The 25,177-nt window shown below is 40.1% G+C and overlaps 2 protein-coding genes across 3 annotated transcripts; one reads left to right on the top strand and one right to left on the bottom strand.

Annotated features, from left to right (window-relative positions):
• Positions 1–12: 12 nt before the first annotated feature.
• MAK16 (MAK16 homolog) lies at positions 13–11,819 on the top strand. Of its 2 annotated transcripts, XM_082444683.1 has the most exons (10): positions 13–139; positions 2,471–2,520; positions 2,613–2,722; positions 2,824–2,888; positions 3,075–3,226; positions 3,965–4,019; positions 7,314–7,388; positions 8,122–8,235; positions 8,990–9,055; positions 9,216–11,819. In XM_082444683.1, exons 1-10 carry the CDS (start codon positions 125–127, stop codon positions 9,408–9,410), a joined length of 897 nt encoding a protein of 298 aa, XP_082300809.1. In that variant the 5' UTR covers positions 13–124; the 3' UTR covers positions 9,411–11,819. The 2 variants fall into 2 exon arrangements, with proteins under 2 accessions (XP_082300809.1, XP_082300808.1); XM_082444682.1 differs by lacking the exon at positions 13–139 and having other exon boundaries at positions 2,432–2,520; positions 9,216–9,489.
• TTI2 (TELO2 interacting protein 2) lies at positions 9,846–25,170 on the bottom strand. Its single transcript, XM_082444647.1, has 7 exons — positions 24,077–25,170; positions 22,818–23,004; positions 22,208–22,300; positions 13,059–13,246; positions 12,837–12,980; positions 10,990–11,152; positions 9,846–10,059 (listed from the first exon to the last, which is right to left on the bottom strand). The coding sequence occupies exons 1-7, from the start codon at positions 24,721–24,723 to the stop codon at positions 9,955–9,957; spliced, it is 1,527 nt and encodes a 508-aa protein (XP_082300773.1). The 5' UTR covers positions 24,724–25,170; the 3' UTR covers positions 9,846–9,954.
• Positions 25,171–25,177: the final 7 nt, after the last annotated feature.

Raw genomic sequence — 25,177 nt, 5'->3', positions numbered from 1 at the left:
AGCCCCTTCCAGAACTCAGAACTCTCGCGATAGGCGAGACTGGGCTCCCCGGAAGTGATTCTCCGGAAGCAGCATGGTTGCTTCCCTGCCCTGGCCAGGCTGAGCCCGCTGAACCGCTGACAAGATGCAGTCAGATGATGTGAGTCCTCTTGCGCTGCCACCCGGGTTTTATGAAGTGTGTGTCGCTCGCTTTAGGAGACTCAGAAGCCAGCTACTCAGCTAGCCCATTAGCGTCGGGTGGCTCCGGAAGCGAGGCTTCCAGAGCCCTGATTTCCGAGCCTGGGGCTCTCACGTGTCTACCCGGGCCTTTCGGGGTTAAGGGGTCAGGACACCGCCACCTCAACCCCCAGGGTCGGTGTATCCAGTCCTTGGTGCCTAGCAAGGAAGGACTTTGCGTATGGTCCCCTGGGGACTCGGGAGGCGGCGGGGGTGGGTGGCGGCCTGGGGGACGGTACGGTGAAGCTTAGACACCAAATTTAAGCATCCTTTTCAACCACGTGCACGGTACTTTTCAGCTTGCTTTTCCTGTGTTAGGTTTGTTTTTTTTTTTACGTTTGCTCCACTCTCTGCCCGCGTCAAAATTTTGGAAGCATCCTAGATTTATTCGTTTAGTTATTTGTATGAGATATACTCAAGCGCCTACAGTGTGCCAAGAGTAATTACTGGAGATTTGGTTGTTATTAAGCCAGGCAAAAGACCTCTATTTTACTGGAGCTCTGGCGAGGGAGACAGTAAACACGTGAACAAATTAAATACAGTTGAACCGTCTAATACTACTATGAAAGAAACATCGGGGTGATGAAGTAGAGAGTGATGAGGAGAGACCACTTCGGATAGAGCTGATTAGGGAACGTTTCTCTGAATAGAAGGTATCTGAGGCGAGATCTAAAAGATGAGAAGGAACCGCCACTGGGGGCTGAGGGAAAAGCAATCAATCTGGGCAGTAAGAACAGTAAAGTACAAAGATCTGGAGGTAAGAGAGAAGGAATGTGGTAAAGGACATTAGTGTGACTGTGTTATAGAAATCAAGGGAAGAAAGGTAGGGAGTGAAGTTGGATATCTTTGCAGGACAAGATCATGTAGAGTCTTGGAGGAGGTGTTTTAAGGCTTTTTTTTTAATGAGAAGTGACATCTGACTTACGTTTGTGAAAATGTCTCTAGTTGTGAGAAAGGTTTTTGAAGGAGGGAAAGAATGAAAGCAAGGAGACTAGAGCATGATGAAAGTAGCTTCAACTAAGGTGGGAGTGGTCATGAAATGGATGAATTAGAGATCTGTTTTATCATTATAACCGGCAAGACTTGGTTATGGATGAAATGAAGAAGGGAAAAATCAAGGGATTTTTGGATTTGAACAAACCGTTCCGTGGTGGTTTTATTTATGGAGGTGGGGAAGACTAGGGAAGGAACCCAGTATTCTTTTGAGAGGTGTGGAATTGAGAGCTCCATTTGGACCTGTGAATGTGTTTGATGCCTTTTAGACATTCAAGTGGAGATGTCAAGTAAGCAGCTGCATGTATATACAAATCTGGTGCTCAGAAGAGAAGTCTGACCAGGAGATGACAGTTTGGGAGTCATCAACCTGGAGATGATATTTAAAGCCACAAACCAGAATAAGCTCCTACTTCTCCAGTTTCATTTCCTCTTACCTGTTTCCCGCCATCCCCTACCAAACACACATCCTGTAAAATTCCAAAAATGTTGTTCCATTCTTTAACGCTTCTTTGTGGTTTTCCCTTTAACTACTTTAGAGCCTTTCCCAATTCCTCAAGGCAGCTCACTCAAAGGCTCTCATGCTGTTACACACCTCTACTGTGGCATTTAGATTGCTGCTTTGTGGTGCTTTGTTTACATCTCTTTCTGTAGCTAGAAAGAAAAAACTTTTTAAGGATTGTACCTTCCTTCATTCAGCATGTGCCTGAGTGCCTCCTGTGTGTCAGGACTTTGAAATGTCAGTGTCTTACATAAGTATTAAGTGTACAATAAATGCTGAATGAATATAGAGCATATGAGTTAGTGGAGGCTAGCAACAGAGGATCTTCCTTGTCAATGAGATAAAATCATGGTATGTGTGGTACGTATATCCAAAAATCTAGTAGTGTGTGACGATGCATAATGAACACATTAAAAAAAAAAGTCACTACTATATATATAATCTCATATCGTTTAAAATATACATGTAGGCATGCTAGTTGGTATAATATACAAATTAAAATACTACGAAATTGTATCTCTGGGCAGTAAGGTTATGGTTATCGCTAATTTGTATTTACTTTTCCTACAAGAATCTGTTATTTGTGTAAAAAAAACAAATAAATCAGACTATTTTACAAAGCATATCTTTGTCCTCTCATTCTTCAAAGACTCGTTTCCTCAGGAAAGCAGGGTGCTGCCCTAGCGCATTGTTCTCTTGGATTAATATGGCATCTGTTAGGTAAGAGCAATTGAAATGGGTTCCTACTTTGTCTTGCAGGTTATCTGGGATACACTAGGAAACAAGCAATTTTGTTCCTTCAAAATAAGGTGAGTCTAGATTTTCAACTTGGATATAGATTCCATCAGTTGCCCTCTTGGCATCCCATCCTATAATCTTTGCTCTTTTCCTCTCATTCTAGAACCAAGACTCAGAGTTTTTGCAGAAATGAATACAGCCTGACTGGACTGTGTAATCGGTCGTCCTGTCCCCTGGCAAACAGTCAGTATGCCACTATCAAAGAAGAGAAAGGTAACTCCTCGGTTTTAACTTACAAGAGAAGTACTCAACAGCTTTTAAAAGGATATTCTTTAGTCTCTCCGTAAATAATAATAAAACTATTTATCCTGCAGGACAGTGCTACTTGTATATGAAGGTTATAGAACGAGCAGCTTTCCCTAGGCGTCTCTGGGAACGGGTAAGACTTAGGACATAAAATCATGACGACCATTGATCAAGAGCAAAAAGGCCACATGCTTTTCTCACTTCCTTGACCACATCTACCTTAAATTCTTGGAGCCATCCTTATTAGGCCCCATAAGTGTTGTTAACAGTGAAGACTTAATATTACCCTTGCCCTTCAAGCTTCCTTTCTGTTTAACAGGTCCGGCTTCATAAAAACTATGAGAAAGCACTGGAGCAAATAGATGAAAATCTGATTTACTGGCCCCGTTTCATTCGACACAAATGTAAGCAGAGATTCACCAAGATCACCCAGTACCTAATTCGAATTCGAAAACTTACACTAAAGCGACAGTAAGTACTGATCGTTCATTTATTTGTTTTTAAATTACCTTTCCATGCATCTTATTATGAAGCTGAGATATTGTGAAACCTCTAGTAATGTTCTCTGTTAAGTTCAACTTTGGGTAATTTTTTATGACGTGCTAAGCAGCAGCAGCTTTACCACAGATTAAAGTTGTGCCCTTTAATTTTGCAGGATTTTAAAAAACAGTAGAGTACAACTTGATTATCAGCTTCAGAAAATTGTCTTTATAACCCTGAGGGAATCCTAAAATTAGGGAGTTGAAAATGATCTAAAAAATGTGAAATGGAGTGTAAGAACTTTACTCTGGGTTCACTGAAAACTTATTTTTTAAAGTGATATGAGATCCACAGAATTAATTGCATGCCGTCTTTAAGGAGTGATAGGCCCTAATTCATTGTGACCTGCAGAGAAAGCTAGAGATGTCAGTCTTCTGTAGAAAATTATTTTTTCTTAGCTTGCAGAAGCATTAATCTTTAGCATTGTAAACACCCTCAGAAATTTCAGGATGCCTAAAGAAACAAAAACAGCCACGTATGTGAACAATGTCAAATATATGTAAAAATGCCTGACTTTTTATAGCATTAACTATCTAGAAAATTTTATGTAACTTGCTATATTTAGCTGAGCCCTACAAAATCAATTCCAATCCTTTTTTTTCTTTTTTTTTAAAGGAACGTATAGAACATGTACTTGGGGTCTCTGATCATGTGTTTTATTTCCCATAGGAGAAAACTTGTTCCTTTGAGTAAGAAGGTAGAACGGAGGGAAAAAAGAAGAGAGGTAACTTATTCTGATAATCGTAGGTTCTGTATTTTCATTGAGGGTAGGGCTGTGTAGTCAGGGCTCATGAGAACGATTCAGTCACTGCTGTCTGTGAACTGTTCAGGCCCTAGATTATGGACAACAGTATTAGTTGCATACGCTATCTGATATTCCATATCTGAAGATTATGACTTTCAGGGCAGGTTAAAATGTGGGTACTTTGGGGGTGTGTGTAACGGAGAACAGAAAAAATACCTTAAATAGAGATCCACAACTCCTTGTCTGAAATTCTTGAGGTCAGATTTAGAATTCTGGTATGTTGCCAATCTTATGTTTTACATATTACCCTCAGCCGGTTTTGAGCATTCTCATTAAACACACTAGTAGTTGTGCAGTGAAATATAACAGTGTTTCACTAGATGAATCCACACTAGATGGAATTTAAAAAATGTTTTTTTAAGGAGCCTCATGTCGGTTCAGGTCATATTGGGCATCTAACTGGGTTTTGGGGGTTCTGAAATTGCTGGTAGGGATTAATTGGGATTATTTGTTTCTTTGAAGTAAACGTGTCAGCTTTGTTACTGAAGTAGTGAACAGTGATAATATTTTGCTGTCCATGGATAATCTAGTCAGGAAATCCCAGCCTTTGTCACAGAGAGCAGTCTGCCACTCCACCTCATGAGACCTCACTCAGGCTGAGTATTCTTATGCTTTTAAGACCCAGGAATTAGCTTTTCCTGACAAGTTCACATTTTCAGTCATTCTAGCTATTTGCTTTGCTTACCTTCCTTCCACCAACAGACATTTACCTCATCATTTGTCATATCCTATCAAGGAATAGCTTTAATAATCTTGATGCTTTTGTTTCCATTAATCACAGAGTTCTGTATCTCAAACCTGTTATATCATTGGTCTCCAAACTTATTTTTTTGGTGCCGAAACCCGGGATTGAATCTCCAAACTTTTTTGATCACTCAACCCATCAATAAAATTTTTGAACATATGCTCCCCAATATATTACTTGTAAATGTTATTATACATGTATATTTGCACTAATAGGTGTATTATAAGTAAAAGTTTGTGATGTAGTGAAGTGAAGGTTTGGTTCTCAGCAGTGTAAATTTGCCTTTAAGGGCTGTCATAAGTGATAGAGAGCTCAGAGACAGAGAGAAAGGAGGGCATTTTTGAGTGCCTGCATTTAGTACTTGCTGTTCATTTTTCATTCTCTACCACCAATTATGCAGACATTTTTGTTTAAATCTGGCTAGTGAGTTTTCATCCTCCCTGAGTCAAAACAGGCATTCTTGCAAATCTTTCAGAAGAAATTAAAATTTTCTATTTTTACCAAATAAGTTTGAAGCCCTCTGAAATAGATTTGGAAGATTTTTAAATGGGTTAGAAAATTCCGTTTCCAAATTTTTTAAGTGTGTGATTGCAGTTTTTATAGAAGACACGTTTTCAGCAATGTCACATATAGATGTAATCACTTTTTAAAATGTTCTAGCCACAGAACAAGTTTTTTTTGGAAAAACAATTCTTTCAAACTCACTGTTAAAATATTGCCTTTCCTTTGAAAGAACAGAGTGAGTGTATTTATTTCTTAAAACTTCTGCTACAGGGGCTTCCCTGGTGGCGCAGTGGTTAAGAATCCGCCTGCCAATGCAGGGGACACGGGTTCGAGCCCTGGTCCGGGAAGATCCCACATGCGGCGGAGCAACTAAGCCCGTGCGCCACAACTACTGAGCCTGTGCTCTAGAGCCTGCGAGCCACAACTACCAAGCCTGTGCACCACAACTACTGAAGCCCATGTGCCTAGAGCCGGTGCTCTGCAACAAGAGAAGCCACTGCAATGAGAAGCCCGCGCACTGCAATGAAGAGTAGCCCCCGCTCACCACAACTAGAGAAAGCCCACGTGCAGCAACGAAGACCCAACACAGCCAAAAATAAATAAATTAAATAAATTTAAAAAAAAAAACAGAAAAACTTCTGCTACATTACATACTGCTGACAGCCATCTGTCATCTTAGAAAAGGTTGACAAATCTGGAACATTTTTCTTTTTGTGAAAAATGCATGGTTCTTTAAGTTCTACAACTCTTTTTAAAGTACTAAACCATTAAATAACCAGCATACATCTTTAAAACTACTCCCTATCTTATTGCAAAGTACTCAATATCATCTGTAAATCCACTTAACCAAGCAAATAGCTATAGGCTGCAATAATCTGAATAAAGGAGTGAGACCACCACTTTCAAACTCTTTGTGCAGTATTTTTTCCCTTGGCATATCTTGCTCACTGTAATGTAACACACAACTATTTCCTTTATGGACAGAGTCAAGGCAGCTATGTCAGTATGCATAAAAATGTGTAATAGTTAATATCTTAAAGAAAAAAATATACAAAAAAGTTGTGAATATTTGCTTGCTACATCGCAGTGGATCACCCCTGAGGTGTAAGCACCCGCTTTAGAGAAAAACGTAGATCACAGGAACCTTCTAACTGCTCTGTGTGCTCCCAGTCTCCCTGCATTGTAATTGATCCTGTGCATTGTTCATCCTAACATAGCTTCAGTGTGTGACACTAACTTTCTCTATGATTTTTACTCTCAAATTAATGCACAGTCTTTGGCAAGAAAGGTAGATTGAGGTTACATTTTTATGTTTTGTTTGTGTAAAGGTTGATACCATGTATCATTTCCTACAAAAGACCACTGAAGAGATTTTTTGATCTACTTTCTATCTAGCACATGGAATCTAACATGGTTTTAGAAAACGTAAATGGGTGAAGGTCTCTGTTTCCTTTTCGCAGCTTTTATGGAGTCTGCTTCAGGACTTCTAATTTTCTGAGACACTTAAATGTATGTAGACCTACTTGCTTTGTGTATCTGTCAAAGGCTTTGTAGAATTTAATTTAGAAATCTATTCGTAAGGGACCTCCCTGGTGGCACAGTGGTTAAGACTCCATGTTCCCAATGCAGGGGGCCCAGGTTCGATCCCTGGTCCAGGAACTAGATCCCACACGCATGCCACAACTATGGGGCCCACGAGCCGCAATTAAGACCCAGTGCAACCAAATAAATAAATTTTAAAAAAATTAAAATAAATGATCAAACTATTTAAAAAAATCTATTCATAAAACCATAGGAATTTTTAAAAAGATATATATATATCTGGTTGGACAGGCAGAAGTTCCTATTACAGTAAGAGGGAAAAGGGGATTACATGTTTCACATAAAAACTTGATTTCTCCGACTTCTGCAGGCTGAAAAATGAGTCTAATGAAGTAAATGGGTTTGCTCTTTTTCTCTTATAGGAAAAGGCATTAATAGCTGCTCAGCTGGACAACGCCATCGAAAAGGAATTGCTGGAGAGACTGAAACAAGATACGGTGAGAAAGCTAGGAACTCTGGGGTACAGATTTTATTTTTTAGGTGGTAATATGCTAGGAAATGTAGGAATAGTGGGAAATGTGTTTTATTTTTAAAGATGCTAGAAAGATCTTCACCTTGATTTTATTACTGGAATAAAATAAATATCATATAGGCCCTGGCTTCCTCATTTTAGTTCCTTGATCAAGCACATAAAATACTTTAGTTACCCTTGATACTTCAGTAGAGAGACCTTTCCTTTTTGCCATTATTCCCAACTCCTCCTCCCAAACACAACAATTCCAGATCTCTCTATAAAAGCCACACAGTGTTGGTCCTCCTGCCTAGTCATCCTAGTCTTTTAAGGTTCTTTAAAATGAATTTTTATTGTCTTTTGAAAAATTAATGTCATTTACAGAAACAACATGAATAAAATTTACTTTTTCCTTACTATTTCCCCTTTATCAGCAAAATTACATTTGTTCCAATCCATGGGTTTTATAGACTATTAAGTTTTAAGTGATCTGGTATCCATCCTTCATGGAAGGTGCCTGTTTGGTATTGATCGCTGATTATTTAAATGTCAAATATGGGTTTTTGAAAGACACTGCTGGCTCTAGGCCTGAAAATAATATAGTAATATTACTAATTATTTTTGTTTAATCACTGAGGAAAATAATACACTTGTTGGACAGTGGACTTCAAGCATAAGATCCAAATGTGGTTAAAGCTGACCCACTTTATGTTCTTTAGTATGGCGACATCTACAACTTCCCCATCCATGCCTTCGACAAGGCCCTGGAACAGCAGGAGGCAGACAGTGACTCTTCAGTTGCTGAGGAAAAAGATGATGAAGAAGATGAAGAAGTAAGCTTTGTGTTTATTCTTTGTCAAGCAGTAATCTATGGGATGAGATCTATTTTTATGTAATTGAGACAGAATATCATTTTCATTTCCCTAACCCAAAATAGATATTTGATTATTTTTTCCTATCATTTTTGATTAATTTGGTTCAGTAGTGGCTGCTTTGTTCTCCAGGTTCAGCCAACAAACTATTTATGCATTGACAATTTGATCTTATTTATTAGCATTCTAAAATTTTTCCTGCAAGATGACAAATGAAGGGTCCTTATTAGCTGAGGGAATATAACATTAAGGAACCTACTGAAATTTACAAAGGGCTTAATTTTACTGTTATTATAGGAGAAGTACTTAAATGATAGTATTTTTAGGTAAAGGGCAAATTTAACAAGTAGATTCACAATAGACTCACACAGGTACACAGGTGTAACTTTTCCTAGTAGTAAACTATTTTTTAATATTTGAACTTAATAGTTTTCATTGAATGTGCAAAGAATTGTTCTTGTACTGTATATTGACTTTAACCATTTAAAATTAGGATGTTTTATCTCTAATGATTTAAATCAGGCGTGAGAATTGATATCCCTAAAGTGTTTTAAATTCAGAAGTATTAAACTTGGAAATAAGTTAATTTTGGTTGCCTAGTAAGTAGACTCTCATTCTGTTTATGTTATTGATGCACTTATCAAAGAATAAAACCAGATGTCTAAGCTGAATTTTCATTATGTATCTTGAACATAACAGTTACATTTTATTTTAGGATGTGGGAAAAAGAGAGTTTGTGGAAGATGATGAAGTTGATGAGAGTGACATAAGCGATTTTGAGGTGAGGTTCATGGGTAAACATCTGTCCTTTGGCTTCAGACAAAAAAAGGAAGGGAAGTTCTGGTCACACAGAGCAGATAAATTCTCTAGTTTTAGTTCTAAATAGGCAGTTTGGGGAATGAATCTAGTGTCTTTCCCATTTTTTTCCCTCCCCATATTAGGACATGGATAAACTGGACGCCAGCGGTGATGAAGATCAGGATGATAAATACTCCAGTGAGGAAAAAGAAAAGGCCGTTGACACTAAACACAATGGCAAAGCACCCTTGAAAGGACCTTGGAGGAGGAAAAAAGCATATGTAGAGATAGAGTACGAGCTGGAGACAGAGCCCGAGGCCAAGGCCAAAACCACGTGATTTCCCTTCAGACGTTTATAAAGAGGACTGGACATCTTGAACTTCTTCCCTTTTTTTTATCTTAAACACATACACACTTCTGGGTTTTGCTCTTTATCTTGTTTTTAACACAATATTTGTGTTTTTAATATTTATGCTACTTCTGTGGGGCAAAAAATCTGGGAGGGAGTGGAGAAAAGCCTAAATTGTGAACAGAGTATTTTTATAGCATTGTTACATGTGCTGAAGTAACAGCTTGAGCCCAAGAAACGTAACAGATGAGTTTGTGGGTGTAAATATTTCTAAATTTTAAATGCTACCCACCCGTTTCCTTGGTATCCTCCCCCTGCATTCCTCCCCCTCCCCCCTTTATTTAGAAATGTCCAGACTTCAATTTTTTCATGTTCTCTTTTCCCTACTTCTATGGGAGTAAAAAGGAAAGAAGGAAAAAGAAGATCTAAGTTATAATGTTTAATATAAATATACCTTTTTCCTGAAATAATTCCATTTAAAACAACTGGAACAGAAAGAAAATCTTTTCCTCTTCAGGAAAGTAATACAAGTCTTAAGTTGCATCGTAGGGAGCGCCTTCAGAAACCTGCTGCACTCTTCGGATATAGTTCCCCACCTTATTGTCTTCACAGCTTTGGGGGATTTTAGCCAGGAGACCCTGAAACATCAAACCAAACAGTCTTTGTTTTTTTTTTTGTTTGTTTGTTTGTTTGATATGTGTTTTCCTTCTACCTTGGTTGTTCTTTCTTGGTACCATACTCAAAGAAGGGAAGGACGGATGACACTAGGGCACAGTTCACAGAACAGGTGTAACTTTAGAAACGGAAATGTCCTACTGGAGCACAAAGAAGCAGCTTACTACCAGTCAGGGTGAATCAGATTAAATCTAGGGCTTGAAAAGTGGCCAAGATTAAAAAGCCAAGATGAAATAATTTGAATAAACCATGCTACCCCTAAATATTTTTAGGATATGAATTTCTTTTCATGCTGCCTTATAACTTTCAATTGAAGATTTCTAAATGGGGTAAGAAATGAGACAATAATTTATAAATTATGTACACATGGACACACAGCTATTATATGCTATGGCTTTGAGAAGTTAACTTCTGCGGAATATGAGACCAAAGGAAGAATTCCCACGTGGATAAATAAGCATGTGGAAAACACAGTTGCCTCTGAAAAAGTGGAAACATTTCTGGTAACTGAATTACTTATTCTACCTAAATTATTACTCCTTGGTGGTTTATAGCCCATTATTTCAACCTTTTTATTTTTTCACTCAGACCACTAGAACAGAACTTAAATTTTACAAATTCTTGATCATGATCCTTTTGCCCATTCTCTGTCCTGGCTCCAGAAATATCCACTGATCCTCTTGCCTTTTGGTCTAAACAGTTCTGAATAGCTTTAAAGGAAGAATAAGGTATTAATCAAACTCCATTGAAGGCTAGAAGGCTCAGAGGTAGAGACGCGAACCCCCCATGTTCATTTACAGACGTGGTCAGGCACGTAAATGTAAATTAGAATCACAGGAATTACCTGAGGATGAAGAAGCCTATCTGAAACCAAGTCGCAGACTGTCCCTTACCTTCACCTGTCCTTGAGAGCAGCGGTCCAGGAGAATAAGGCAGTCTGTGGCCTCTTCTAACAAGGCACTCTTAACAGATTCGGGTGTGAGGCTTGAATCCGTTGCTACGTCACATATCAGTTTCAAGAGAGCCTTCAGTAAGACCACAAGTCTACAGGGAACTCTGGAATCAAGAAGAAAAATGATATTCAGACTCCGAATCAGGTTATTAAAACTGAAAGAGACTTCAAAGGCCATCCAGTAGAAAACCCTCATTTCATAAATGAAGGAACTGAAGTCAAAATTTAAGACCACAAGCTGGAAGCAGAACTAGAGACCAGACTCCAGATTTCTGAACTTTAAGGCCCTTGTTTTTTTCTACAGCACGCTGCCCATACACACTGACATTCTGGCCTGCCCAGGGATACCTAGTTTCCTTCCAGAAGCATGGTCCTACCGTAAGGAAACAGCCCCTCCTGGAAAGGGAGAACTGGGACCTTCCTTACCAGGGGCCTATACTTTTGACCAGAGAACAGGAAATGGCCCATAGTTCTTTAGCTTTAATGCGGTCTTAGGCCTGGAGATTAAAAATACAGTGAGGGAAATAAGCTTGGCTTTTGAGACTTGTCAGTTTGAGTTTTCTGTCACTATATTTCTAGATCCTAGATTACCATCAGTTAGGCCCAGTCTATTTACTTCTACTTAGTGTTTCTAAAAGTTTTTATGATAATGATTACACAAAATTGTAAATGCACTTAATGCCACTGAATTGTACACTTTAAAATGGTAAATTTTATGTATTTTTTAACCACAATAAAAAAATAAAAAGCCTTAAGGAAGCTGAAAAATAATTTAACTTGTAGTGTGAAAATATAAATAAACTATATTTGTGGGCAGAAATGTGACTGGGAGAAGAAAAGTTTGCATCCCTCATCTTGATCTAAAAAACATCAAGTGGTTTCCTGTAACTTGTGTGCTGCTCAGCCCTCCACCTGTCATCACTCAACACACAACTTGCTGTTTCCCACTCCCCAGGCCCCGCCCCCTCCATAATTGACATTAATTTTCTGACCTCTACATTTGCTTGCTGACCTCTTCTACTTGGACAGTATTAGTCTGATTCAATTTCATTCATGCATCTATTCCAGTCACTTTAAAAATCTGTGTACTTAATACCAGGTTGTGAGTAAGTTCTGGAGTTCTCAGTGTGCTAAAGGGGTCAGTCCTCCATCCTCCTGGAGCTTCTCGTTCAGCAGAGGAGAAAGACAGTCAGCAAATAAATGTAACCTCGTTACAAATGTGACTGGGGGGTACATTATTAGGAGATGAGAGAATATGGCTCAGAACAGAGACACACACATGTTGCTGAGGCACTGGACTCTCACTGAATTAAACATTGTTATTTCATGCAAGAGAGCCTTCTGCAGACCCAACATGTTTGGGTTCCAGCTTGCTGTTCGGGACACCTACCTCGAGCCAGAGTTGGAATGCTAAGCAAATATATCCCAGATCAGTATTCTGATCACTGCAGATGTTCAGTGATGTGCTATGAGTGCTGCATTCTCAATCAGATTTAAGAAACATTAGGGTGAACAAAGTTAAGTACGTCTACTGTAGCACTGCTAAATGGCCTTTAAAATTCTAATATGCATTATAAATCCAGAGAAATGTACACCTGAAGGAACTGACTGTATCTTTTCAGTGCCACTTTCACAGTGCAAAATCCAATTGGTATGGAAAAACAGGAGGTATTCAAATATATGGCACATCCTTAATACTTTCTACTGAATGTACATCTGGGCAAGTTCTGAAGGGAGTATTGGCTGAGTTTTGCCCCTCTTAGCACACCTGTCTGTTGGCTGTCATACCTGGGCCAAGTATACTGCATGAGAAGTTTTAGGGCTTCCAATATCTTCAATCTAGCCTCCTCCTCGGGTCCATCATAAACCTCCAGATAACCAATGATGACTCGCTCCAGCCTCTTTAAGTGCCGGACAGTTAAGATCCCCAACCTAAAAATGACAGAGAAAATGTGACTCCAAAGAGTGAAGTTGAGGAGTATGGCCACGCCCAGCTGCCCTGGGACTCACCTCTTCACAAAAGCCGGTAGGTTTCTTGCGTAAGTCCTGCGTAGGAGAAGGCGGTGCTCGGGCTCCATGTGCATCAGGATCAGCTGCAGGACCTCATCACAGTGTGTGCTGGGTCGGGCTGCATCTCCCTTCCAGTGCACGGCTTTCTCCAGGATGGGGAATAAATCCAGCAGACACAGGAGCACAGCCTAGGAGGAAGTAATAGAAAGGAACTGTAGTAAACTAATTTGTATTCACAACACTCAGATTTTTCTAGCAACTTCCACTAATCTACCATCCTTGGGGTCCATGTCATAGAACTCTAAAACAGTCTAGTAAATAAGTTTAATGTATATTACTTTACATTTTCAAACTTTTTTTACATTCTTTTATCTCCATCGGACCGTCTCAAGTTAATACCTTCTCCTCAGGACGATTCTTTGCTAATCTATAAAATTGGAAGAATAGCAGAGCTAAGACTTTAATCCAAAACTTAGGAGTCTAAGTCTACTGTCAGTAAATTCCTGAGTCTAAGTGATACTAACAAGTATTTACAATAAAACCACTCTCAAACAGAATCTCAGATGATCCTATTTGTATCCACTTTGACAGCCCTATCTGAAATTTCAGTGTCTAGGCACTCCCTTTTAGCTCTCCCGGGATCTTTGTTTTTTTCTTTTACGTCTTTTTTCCTTTTACCTTTTTTTTTTTAAAATCACCATCTCAAGAGCCCTAACACCTTTCTGGCTGTTAGCACAGCCTGGGTTCTCAAAACCAAAAATAGTATTTAAAAAAGAAAGGTGACAGACTGAGGTGGGAGGAGGGAGACTAGGCATAAAATAAGAAACAAGGTAATTTCGACCTCTGATTTTATATAACTTGTTTCTTCTGTCTTCAGAATGTTCTCTGCACACCCCCATAGCGGAAACTTTTTTTTTTTAACATCTTTACTGCAGTATAATTGCTTTATATTGTTGTGTTAGTTGCTGCTGTATAATAAAGTGAATCAGCTATATGCATACATATGTCCCCATATCTCTTCCCTCTTGCGTCTCCCTCCCACCCTCCCTATCCCACCCCTCTAGGTGGTCACAAAGCACCGAGCTGATCTCCCTCTGCTATGCGGCTGCTTCCCACTAGCTATCTATTTTACATTTGGTAGTGTATATATGTCCATGCCACTCTCTCACTTCATCTCAGATTACCCTTCCCCCTCCCCGTGTCCTCAAGTCCATTCTCTACGTCTGCGTCTTTATTGCTGTCCTGTCCCTAGGTTCTTCAGAACCTTTTTTTTTTTTTTAAAGATTCCATATATATGTGTTAGCATATGGTATCTGTTTCACTCTTTCTGACTTACTTCACTCTGTATGACAGACTCTAGGTCCATCCACCTCACTACAAATAACTCAATTTCGTTTCTTTTTATGGCTGAGTAATATTCCATTGTATATATGTGCCACATCTTCTTTATCCATTCATCTGTCGATGGACACTTAGGTTGCTTCCATGCCCTAGCTATTGTAAATAGAGCTGCAATGAACATTGTGGTACATGACTCTTTTTGAATTATGGTTTTCTCAGGGTATATGCCCTGTAGTGGGATTGCTGGGTCGTATAATAGTTCTATTTTTAGTTTTTTAAGGAACCTCCACACTGTTCTCCACAGTGGCTGTATCAATTTACATTCCCACCAACAGTGCAAGAGGGTTCCCTTTTCTCCACACCCTCTCCAGCATTTATTGTTTGTAGATATTTTGATAATTGCCATTCTGACTGGTGTGAGGTGATATCTCATTGTAGTTTTGATTTGCATTTCTCTAATGATTAGCGATGTTGAGTATCCTTTCATGTGTTTGTTGGCAATCTGTATATCTTCTTTGGAGAAATGTCTATTTAGGTCTTCTGCCCATTTTGGATTGGGTTGTTTGTTTTTTGCATATTGAGCTGCATGAGCTGCTTGTATATTTTGGAGATAAATCCTTTGTCAGTTGCTTCATTTGCAAATATTTTTCCCCATCCTGAGGGTTGTCTTTTCGTCTTCTTTATGGTTTCCTTTGCTCTGCAAAAGCTTTTAAGTTTCATTAGGTCCCATTTGTTTATTTTTGTTTTTATTTCCATTTCTCTAGGAGTTGGGTCAAAAAGGATCTTGCTGTGATTTATGTCATATAGAGTGTTCTACCTATGTTTTCCTCTAAGAGTTTTATAGTGTCTGGCCTTACCTTTAGGTCTTTCATCCATTTTGAGTTCATTTTTGTGTATGGTGTTAGGGAATGTCCTAATTTCATTCTTTTACATGTAGCTATCCAGTTTTCCCAGCACCACTTATTGAAGAGGCTGTCTTTTCTCCATTGTATATTCTTGCCTCCTTTATCAAACATAAGGTGACCATATGTGTGTGGGTTTATCTCTGGGCTTTCTATCCTGTTCCATTGATCTATATTTCTGTTTTTGTGCCAGTACCATACTGTCTTGATTACTGCAGCTTTGTAGTATAGTCTGAAGTCCGGAAGCCTGATTCCTCCAGCTCCGTTTTTCTTTCTCAAGATTGCTTTGGCTATTTGGGGGCTTTTGTGTTTCCATACAAATTGTGAAATTTTTTGTTCTAGTACTGTGAAAAATGCCATTAATAGTTTAATAGGGATTGCATTGAATCTGTAGATTGCTTTGGGTAGTATAGTCATTTTCACAATACTGATTCTTCCAATTCAAGAACATGGTATATCTCTCCATCTGTTTGTATCATCTTTAATTTCTTTCATCAGTGTCTTATAGTTTTCTGCATACAGGTCTTTTGTCTCCTTAGGTAGGTTTATTCCTAGGTATTTTATTCTTTTTGTTGCAATGGTAAATGGGAGTGTTTCCTTAATTTCTCTTTCAAATTTTTCATCATTAGTGTATAGGAATGCAAGAGATTTCTGTGCATTGATTTTGTATCCTGCTACTTTACCAAATTCATTATTAGCTCTAGTAGTTTTCTGGTAGCATCTTTAGGATCCTCTGTGTATAGTATCATGTCATCTGCAAACAGTGACAATTTTACTTCTTTTCCGATTTGGATTCCTTTTATTTCTTTTTCTTCTCTGATTGCTGTGGTTAAAACTTCCAAAACTATGTTGAATAATAGTGGTGAGAGTGGATAACCTTGTCTTGTTCCTGATCTTATAGGAAATGGTTTCAGTTTTTCACCATTGAGAATGATGTTGGCTGTGAGTTTGTCATATATGGCCTTTATTATGTTGAGGTAAGTTCCCTCTATGCCTACTTTCTGGAGGGTTATCATAAATGGGAGATGAATTTTGTCGAAAGCTTTTTCTGCATCTATTGAGATGATATGGTTTTTCTCCTTCAATTTGTCAATATGATTTATCACATTGATTGATTTGCATGTATTGACAAATCCTTGCATTCCTGGGATAAACCCCACTTGATCATGGTGTATGATCCTTTTAATGTGCTGTTGGATTCTGTTTGCTCGTGTTTTGTTGAGGTTTTCTGCATCTATGTTCATCAGTGATATTGGCCTGTAGTTTTCTTTTTTTGTGACATCTTTGTCTGGTTTTGGTATCAGGATGATGGTGGCCTCGTAGAATGAGTTTGGGAGTGTTCCTCCCTCTGCTAAATTTTGGAAGAGTTTGAGAAGGGTAAGTGTTAGCTCTTCTCTAAATGTTTGATAGCATTCGCCTGTGAAGCCATCTGGCCCTGGGCTTTTGTTTGTTGGAAGATTTTTAATCACAGTCTCAATTCCAGTGCTTGTGATTGGTCTGTTTATATTTTCTGTTTCTTCCTGGTTGTCTCAGAAGGTTGCGCTTTTCTAAGAATTTGTCCATTTCTTCCAGGTTGTCCATTTTATTGGCATATAGTTGCTTGTAGTAAATCTCATGATCCTTTGTATTTCTGCAGTGTCAGTTGTCACTTCTCCTTTTTCATTTCTAATTCTATTGATTTGAGTCTTCTCCCTTTTTTTCTTGATGAGTCTGGCTAATGGTTTGTCAATTTTGTTTATCTTCTCAAAGAACCAGCTTTTAGTTTTATTGATCTTTGCTATCGTTTCCTGCATTTCTTTTTCATTTATTTCTGATCTGATCTTTATGATTTCTTTCCTTCTGCTAACTTTGAGTTTTTTTGTTCTTCTTTCTCTAATTGCTTTAGGTGTAAGGTTAGGTTGTTTGAGATTTTTGTTGTTTCTTGAGGTAGGACTGTATTGCTATAAACTTCCCTCCTCGAACTGCTTTTGCTGCATCCCATGGGTTCTGAGTCGTTGTGTTTTCATTGTCATTTGTTCCTAGGTATTTTTTGGTTTCTCTTTGATTTCTTCAGTAATCTCTTGGTTATTTAGTAATGTATTGTTTAGCTTCCATGTGTTTGTAATTTTTACAGATTTTTTCCTGTAATTGATATCTAGTCTCATAGCGTTGTGGTCGGAAAAGATACTTGATACGATTTCAATTTTCTTAAATTTACCAAGGCTTGATTTCTGACCCAAGATATGATCTATCCTGGAGAATGTTCCATGAGCACCTGAGAAGAAAATGTATTCTGTTGTTTTTGGATGGAATGTCCTATAAATATCAATTAAGTCCATCCTGCTTAATGTATCATTTAAAGCTTGTGTTTCCTTATTTATTTTCACTTTGGATGATCTGTCCATTGGTGAAAGTGGGGTGTTAAAGTCCCCTACTATGATTGTGTTACTGTCGATTTCCCCTTTTATGGCTGTTAGCATTTGCCTTATGTATCGAGGTGCTCCTATGTTGGGTGCATAAATATTTACAGTTGTTATATCTTCTTCTTGGGTTGATCCCTTGATCATTATGTAGTGTCCTTCTTTGTCTCTTGTAATAATCTTTATTTTAAACTCTATTTTGTCTGATATGAGAATTGCTACTCCAGCTTTCTTCTGATTTCCATTTGCATGGAATATCTTTTTCCATCCCCTCACTTTCAGTCTGTATGTGTCCCTAGGTCTGAAGTGGGTCTCTTGTAGACAGCATATATATGGGTCTTGTTTTTGTATCCATTCAGCCAGTCTATGTCTTTTGGTTGGAGCATTTAATCCATATACATTTAAGGTAGTTATCGATATGTATGTTCCTATTACCATTTTCTTAATTGTTTTGGGTTTGTTATTGTAGGTCTTTTCCTTCTCTTGTGTTTCCTGCCTAGAGAAGTTCCTTTAGCATTTGTTGTAAAGCTGGTTTGGTGGTGCTGAATCCTCCTAGCTTTTGCTTGTCTGTAAAAGTTTTAATTTCTCCATTGAACCTGAATGAGATCCTTGCTGGGTAATCTTGGTTGTAGGTTTTTCCCTTTCATCACTTTAAATATGTCCTGCTACTCCCTTCTGGCTTGCAGTTTCTGCTGAAAGATCAGCTGTTAACCTTATGGGGATTCCCTTTTATGTTATTTATTTTTTTTCCCTTGCTGCTTTTAATATTTTTTCTTTGTATTTAATTTTTGATAGTTTGATTAATATGTGTCATGGCATGTTTCTCCTTGGATTTATCCTGTGTGGCACTCTCTAAACTTCCTGGACTTGACTATTTCCTTTTCCATATTAGGGAAGTTTTAAACTATTATCTCTTCAAATATTTTCTCAGTCCTTTTTATTTTCTCTTCTTCTTCTGGGACCCCTATAATTTGAATGTTGGTGCGTTTAATATTGTCCCAGAGGTCTCTGAGACTGTCCTCAATTCTTTTCATTCTGTTTTCTTTATTCTGCTCTGTGGTATTTATTTCCACTAATTTATTTTCCAGGTCACTTTTCCTTTCTTCTGCCTCAGTTATTCTGCTATTGATTCCTTCTAGAGAATTTTTCATTTCATTTGTTGTGTTGTTCATCATTGTTTGTTTGCTCTTTAGTTCTTCTAGGTCCTTGTTAAATGTTTCTTGTATTTTCTCCATTCTATTTCCAAGATTTTGGATCATCTTTACTATCATTACTCTGAATTCTTTTTCAGGCAGACTGCCTATTTTGTCTTCATTTGTTTGGTCTGGTGGGTTTTTACCTTGCTCCTTCATCTGCTGTGTATTTCTCTGTCTTCTCATTTTGCTTAACGTACTGTGTTTGGGGTCTCCTTTTCGCAGGCTGCAGGTTCATAGTTCCCGTTGTTTTTTGTGTCTGCCCCCAGTGGCTAAGGTTGGTTCAGTGGGTTGTGTAGGCTTTCTGGTGGAGAGGACTGGTGCCTGTGTTCTGCTGGATGAGGCTGGATCTTGTCTTTCTGGTGGGCAGGACCGCATCCAGTGGTGTGTTTTGAAGTGGCTGTGAACTTAGTATGATTTTAGGCAGCCTCTCTGCTAATGGGTGCGGTTGTGTTCCTGTCTTGCTAGTTGTTTGGCATGGGGTGTCCAGCACTGTAGCTTGCTGGCTGTTGAGTGGAGCTTGGTCTTAGCGTTGAGACGGAGATCTCTGGGAGAGCTCTCCCCGACTGATATTACATGGGGCCAGGAGGTCTCTGGTGGTCCAATGTCCTAAACTCGCCTCTCCCACCTCAGAGGCACAGGCCTGACACCCAGCCAGAGCACCAAGACCCTGTCAGCCACATGGCTCAGAAGAAAAGGGAGAAAAAAAAATAAAGAAGGAAAAATAAAGTAAAATAAAATAAAGTTATGAAAATAAAAAAATTTTTTTATTTGTTAAAAAATAAAAAAAAGAAAGAAAGAAGAGAGCAACCAAACCAAAAAACAAATCCACCAATGATAACAAGCATTAAAAACTATACAAAAAAAAAAGAAAAAACAGACAGACAGAACCCTAGGATAAATGGTAAAAGCAAAGCTATACAGACAAAATCACACAGAGAAGCATACACACTCAGAAAAAGAGAAAAAGGAAAAAAGTATACATATATGTATATTTTTTTAAAAAAAGGAAGAGAGTAACCAAATCAATAAACAAATCTACCAATGATAATAAACTCTAAATAGTAAACTAAGATAAACATAAAACCAGAGACAAATTAGATGCAGAAAGCAAACCCCAAGTCTACAGTTGCTCCCAAAGTCCACCACCTCAATTTTGGGATGATTTGTTGTCTATTCAGGTATTCCACAGATGCAGGGTACTTCGAGTTGATTGTGGAGATTTAATCCGCTGCTCCTGAGGCTGCTGGGAGAGATTTCCCTTTCTCTTCTTTGTTCGCACAGCTCCCGGGGTTCAGCTTTGGATTTGGCCCTGCCTCTGCATGTAGGTCGCCTGAGGCCATCTGTTCTTCCCTCAGACGGGATGGCATTAAAGGAGCATCTTATTCGGGGGCTCTGGGTCACTCAGGCCGGGGGGAGGGAGGGGTACGGATGCTGGGCGAACCTGCAGCAGCAGAGGCCAGCATGACGTTGCAACAGCCTGGGGCTTGCTGTGTGTTCTCCCAGGGAAGTTGTCCCTGGATCACGGGACCCTGGCAGTGGTGGGCTGTACAGGCTCCTGGGAGGGGAGGTGTGGAGAGTGACCTGTGCTTGCACACAGGCTTCTTGGTGGCGGCAGCAGCAGCCTTAGTGTCTCATGCCCGTCTCTGGTGTCCGAGCTGATAGCCGCGGCTCACACCTGTCTCTGCAGCTCGTTTAGGCGGTGCTCTGAATCCCTTCTCCTCGCGCACCCCGAAACAATGGTCTCTTGCCTCTTAGGCAGGTCCAGACTTTTTTCCGGACTCCCTCCCGGCTAGCCGTGGCACACTAGCCCCCTTCAGGCTGTGTTCACGCAGCCAACCCCAGTCCTCTCCCTGGGATCCGACCGAAGGCCGAGCCTCAGCTCCCAGCCCCCGCCCGCCCCAGCTGGTGAGCAGACAAGCCTCTCGGGCTGGTGAGTGCTGGTCGGCACCAATCCTCTGTGCGGGAATCTCTCCGCTTTGCCCTCCACATCCCTATGGCTGTGCTCTCCTCCGAGGCTCCGAAGCTTCCCTCCCGCCACTTGCAGTCTCCACCCACGAAGGGGCTTCTTAGTGTGTGGAAACCTTTCCTCCTTCACAGCTCCCTCCCACTGGTGCAGGTCCCGTCCCTATTCTTTTGTTTCTTGTTTTTCTTTTCTCTTTTGCCCTACCCAGGTACGTGGGGAGTTTCTTGCCTTTTGGGAGGTCTGAGGTCTTCTGCCAGCGTTCAGTAGGTGTTCTGTAGGAGTTGTTCCACATGTAGATGTATTTCTGATGTATTTGTGGGGAGGAAGGTGATCTCCACGTCTTACTCTTCCGCCAGCTTGAAGGTCTCTTCACAGCAGATGCTGTGCACCGCAGCCTGCCCAAGACCCTATTGTTTACATCTGTCCTGGTGTGATTCCAAACACCATGCCTGAAACTCTTATTCATCCTTTATAAGCAAATATCACCTCCTTACCCGATCCTCTTAAAACCACCCCAATACCATCAAACCTCGTTAGCTGCCTACTGTTCAACACCCACTGCACTTTACAGAAACCTTTTAATAGATTTATTACTCTGTATTGTATTTACATATACAGTACATATATTTGCATAAATGTCTCTCCAAAGGATTTCTTAAAGTCAGAAACCCTGTCCGACTCATTCATTCTTGGAACCTACAATGGTTACTGGCACAGAGTAGGTACTCAATTTCTACTGGATGAAAGAATAAATGACACAAAAAACCCAACATACAAGGCGTTCCCAGAGTGTGTGTTGATATAAAAGCAGCCCAGAAGGAAGGACACTTAAATTAATAAAAATGGAACTTTTTTGGGAGTTCCTGGTCAGCCCAGTGGTTAGGACTAGGTCCTTCCACTGCAGGGGGCTCGGGTTCAATCCCTGGTTGGGGAACTAATATCCTGAAAGCTGTGTGGCCAAAAAGAGAAAAAAAAGAAAAAGGAAAGAAAAAAAAAGAACCCATCTCTCTTTTGCTCATAAATAGGTGAGACTAAAAAAAAGTTAAAAATAAAAAACAGAACTTTTTCAGACATAAAGCTGCCCCCAAGTGATATATAATTGACCCAGATGAAGACAAAACACTGGCTTTTCTGTGGAGACTCAGGAATGTGGATGCCTCTTGGGACTGAGACATTTTCACTAGTCACTTGCTACCCCCATATTTTCAACTTGTCAATGGCTCTCGGTTATCATCTTTACCTTACACGAAGAGAAAAATGTGTACCAACTATTCTTATTCACATAGTGCCACCTTCTACTCAAATTTGAGAGCTCAGACTCAGAGTTATGAACAAATCTTACCATTACCTGAATGAGGTGGTGCTCCCGTGTGTACAGGTGGTTGAAAAGGGCATGGTATAGGACTTGGGCCCTGTTGTACTGCAGCAAATCAGCAGCTGGCTGCAATCAAACAAATTACCCAATTAAAAGCTTCCCAAGGTTGGCAAAATGTTGATAATTTTTGAGATTGAACATGGTACATGGGATTCATTATACCACTCTCTCTACTTCTGTGTATATTTTAAAAGATCCATAATACACAGTTAAAAAAAAAAAAAAAGCAGTTTCCTTGAGTAATAGCTTGCACATTTGGGTATAATCCCTTTCAGCTTCTGAATTTTTTTTCCTTGAAAGTCAGCTGTTAATGACTCAAAGTCTGGTTCTTCAGTTTGACGATGGTCTATGTTTCTTATATACATCACCTATGAGATACAACCTACTAGGTTGGCAGAGGAAAATACAGAGAGAAAAATATAAATTAGTGAATTGAGAGTCACATGACAGCATTAAAAGAAAGCCAGTTAATAAAAGATATAGACATAGGCAACAGTAGAGCAGTGATGACATGAACGAGGAATGGCCATGAAGACTCAGCCTGCGCCATCGGTACAGAAGACAGAGAACGGAGGCCACTTACCACATTTAGCACAACGTGATGGAGGCAGTGGACACCCAGGATTCTGTTCTCGGTTTGATAGTCATCTGAGATGAGCAATGATGGGGCAAGTACCCTTTCCAGATGTTGGCTCAGCCAGGGTCGAGTGACCTTTTGCAGAGTCCATGAGAAAACATGTTTGGTGGCTGGGTTATTCTTCCAGGAGTCCCTAAATGGAAATGTGAAACCACATTAAGTGACATGGTGTCCAGTTCAAGCTAAATGTATTTTCTTGTACTTGAAAAAAAATACATCCCACATAAGATAACTCTTGATGATAACAACATACATTTTTAAGATTTAGATCAAAATAACTTACAGAACTTACACTAAATACATTTATCACCCAGGGCTCTGGGTCTAAAGAATATCTGATGAAAAGCAGCCAGTTATAACCACAGCTATGTAAAGAATCTGTGGTGATGGTGGTGGTTACAGTGAGAAAGTGTTGAGAAGGGAGAGAGGAGGAAAGGAAATGTCTTCAGTATCACTATTATTATTATTATTACCACATGGGAGCAAATGAATCAATATTCAAACAGCAATTTATAGCTTATGAAGTGAGTTTACACACATTACTCAACCAATCTTCAAATACGGTGTAACAGGTAGTGTTATCTTTATATTGCAAATGATGAAACTGGTTCTATTCAGAAGCAATGAAAAGAAGCATCAGACGTCCTCAAAACTAAGCCTTTTACCTCCACGTTCCTGGTAAAAAGACAGTTATGTACTCACTTTTTTCTCATCGCTCCAGGGTCACAAACACAATGTACAAAGTAGCGAGTGGAAACTCACAGAAAATACTTTAGCTAACAGCAATCTAAAGGACTTTTATTTTTTCATCCTTTCATGCTTCCATATGTAATAACTAGCGATGCGTTTCAAGATCCCTAAGTTTAAATTCAAATCGTAAGTTTAAATCTTCTCGAAGTTTAAACCTTCTCCGAATCGATTCCCCAACCCCACCTAACTGAAAAAAGTTAAGGCTAAATAAAAGGGACAGAACTTCCAATTTCAGGGCAGTTGTCAGGACTGGAAAAAGCACTAGAAAATCAAGTCTGAAGACCTGGATTCTAATGTCGAACTTGCCACTACCGAGTTAATGTCATCACAATCACAACCGTTCTGGGCTTACACCTTTATGTCGCTGATGCAGAAACAAGACTCCTTTGAGCTCTAACCTTCTAAAACATTAGGCTGAAGCTTAAGTCGGTGGCCCTTACGGCAGGAGTACTCACTTATTCAAATCGGGTTTGAGAAGCCCCATAACCGCAGTAAATCTCCCTTTCTCATCTTCATTTTCTCCGTGGAGGAATCCAGCCACAGAACCACACTCGGTAACCTGAAGCAGTAAGGCGAGCACCTGTCCAGCGACGCCCTGAGATTTTGGGCTGGTCCATGGTTGCTCCAAGTTGTGTGTGACGGCAAAAATATAGACGGGTCCTGCCAAGTGACGGAGGCCTGCCTTCCATGAAGGGCAAACCAAGGAATTCTTAGCGGTCTCAACTTTCCTCAACAGCTTAAGGAAGAGTAACCCAACTGCTGCCGCTTTCTCGGCCACTTCGGAGTGACGATCACTTCCCCCTTCCGGCCCCTCGGGAGGAGCTGCATACTTCTCCAGGGCTTTTGCCACCTGCCCCAGCATCTCGGGCATTCCACGGAGCGAGGTGTCACTCCCCTCAAATAACTGATCACATTCTTTGGCTTCTAGTAGAGCACTGAGGTCCCGAAGAGCTGCATTTCTGGCCTTGCCCCGTCGGGATTCCTGGCCGGCAAACTGGTGCAAGATGTGGGAGAAGGCCTGTCCGAGGGCGGAGGAAGGCCACCGTCCAGGAAAGGAAGAGCCCTCCCGGGGTGGGGATTCCCGAGAGCCGTGAGGCTCCATGCCTCAGACCGAGGACGAGGATGGAGGCGGGCGGGGATCCGCTAAAGAGGGAAGGAAAGATAACTCCGGGGCTGGGACTCTCTCAAAGAACAGAACTAAAGTCAAATAAAACGGCGAGACGTCTTGGAGGACCGAGGGAGAGTCTAGCCTGCAGAAGAGTAAAGGTATAAAGGAAAAGATGCGGGAAAGGGGGTTCTCTGGGAGTAACAGAATCTCAGATTCCCAACAGTGGAGGGGAGAAATTACTCTTGCCTCTCTGAAGACTCAAACAAACAAACAAACAAAAAATCCCAAAGAGCCTAAGAAATAAATCTCTAAGGCGTAACACTAACACGGCCGCCGTTACCTGCAGCCCTTCCCGCACGCCTGCGCCTAACAGTATCCGACTTAGCAGACGTTGTTACCGCAAAGCACAAGGCTAGCTTCCGCCATTACCGCGGCTACGCTCCGTCAT

The sequence above is a fragment of the Balaenoptera physalus genome (assembly GCF_965194825.1).
Source record: "Balaenoptera physalus genome assembly, chromosome: 21".
Classification (NCBI taxonomy): Eukaryota; Metazoa; Chordata; class Mammalia; order Artiodactyla; family Balaenopteridae; genus Balaenoptera; species Balaenoptera physalus.
This window is presented reverse-complemented; position numbering and strand designations above follow the sequence as displayed.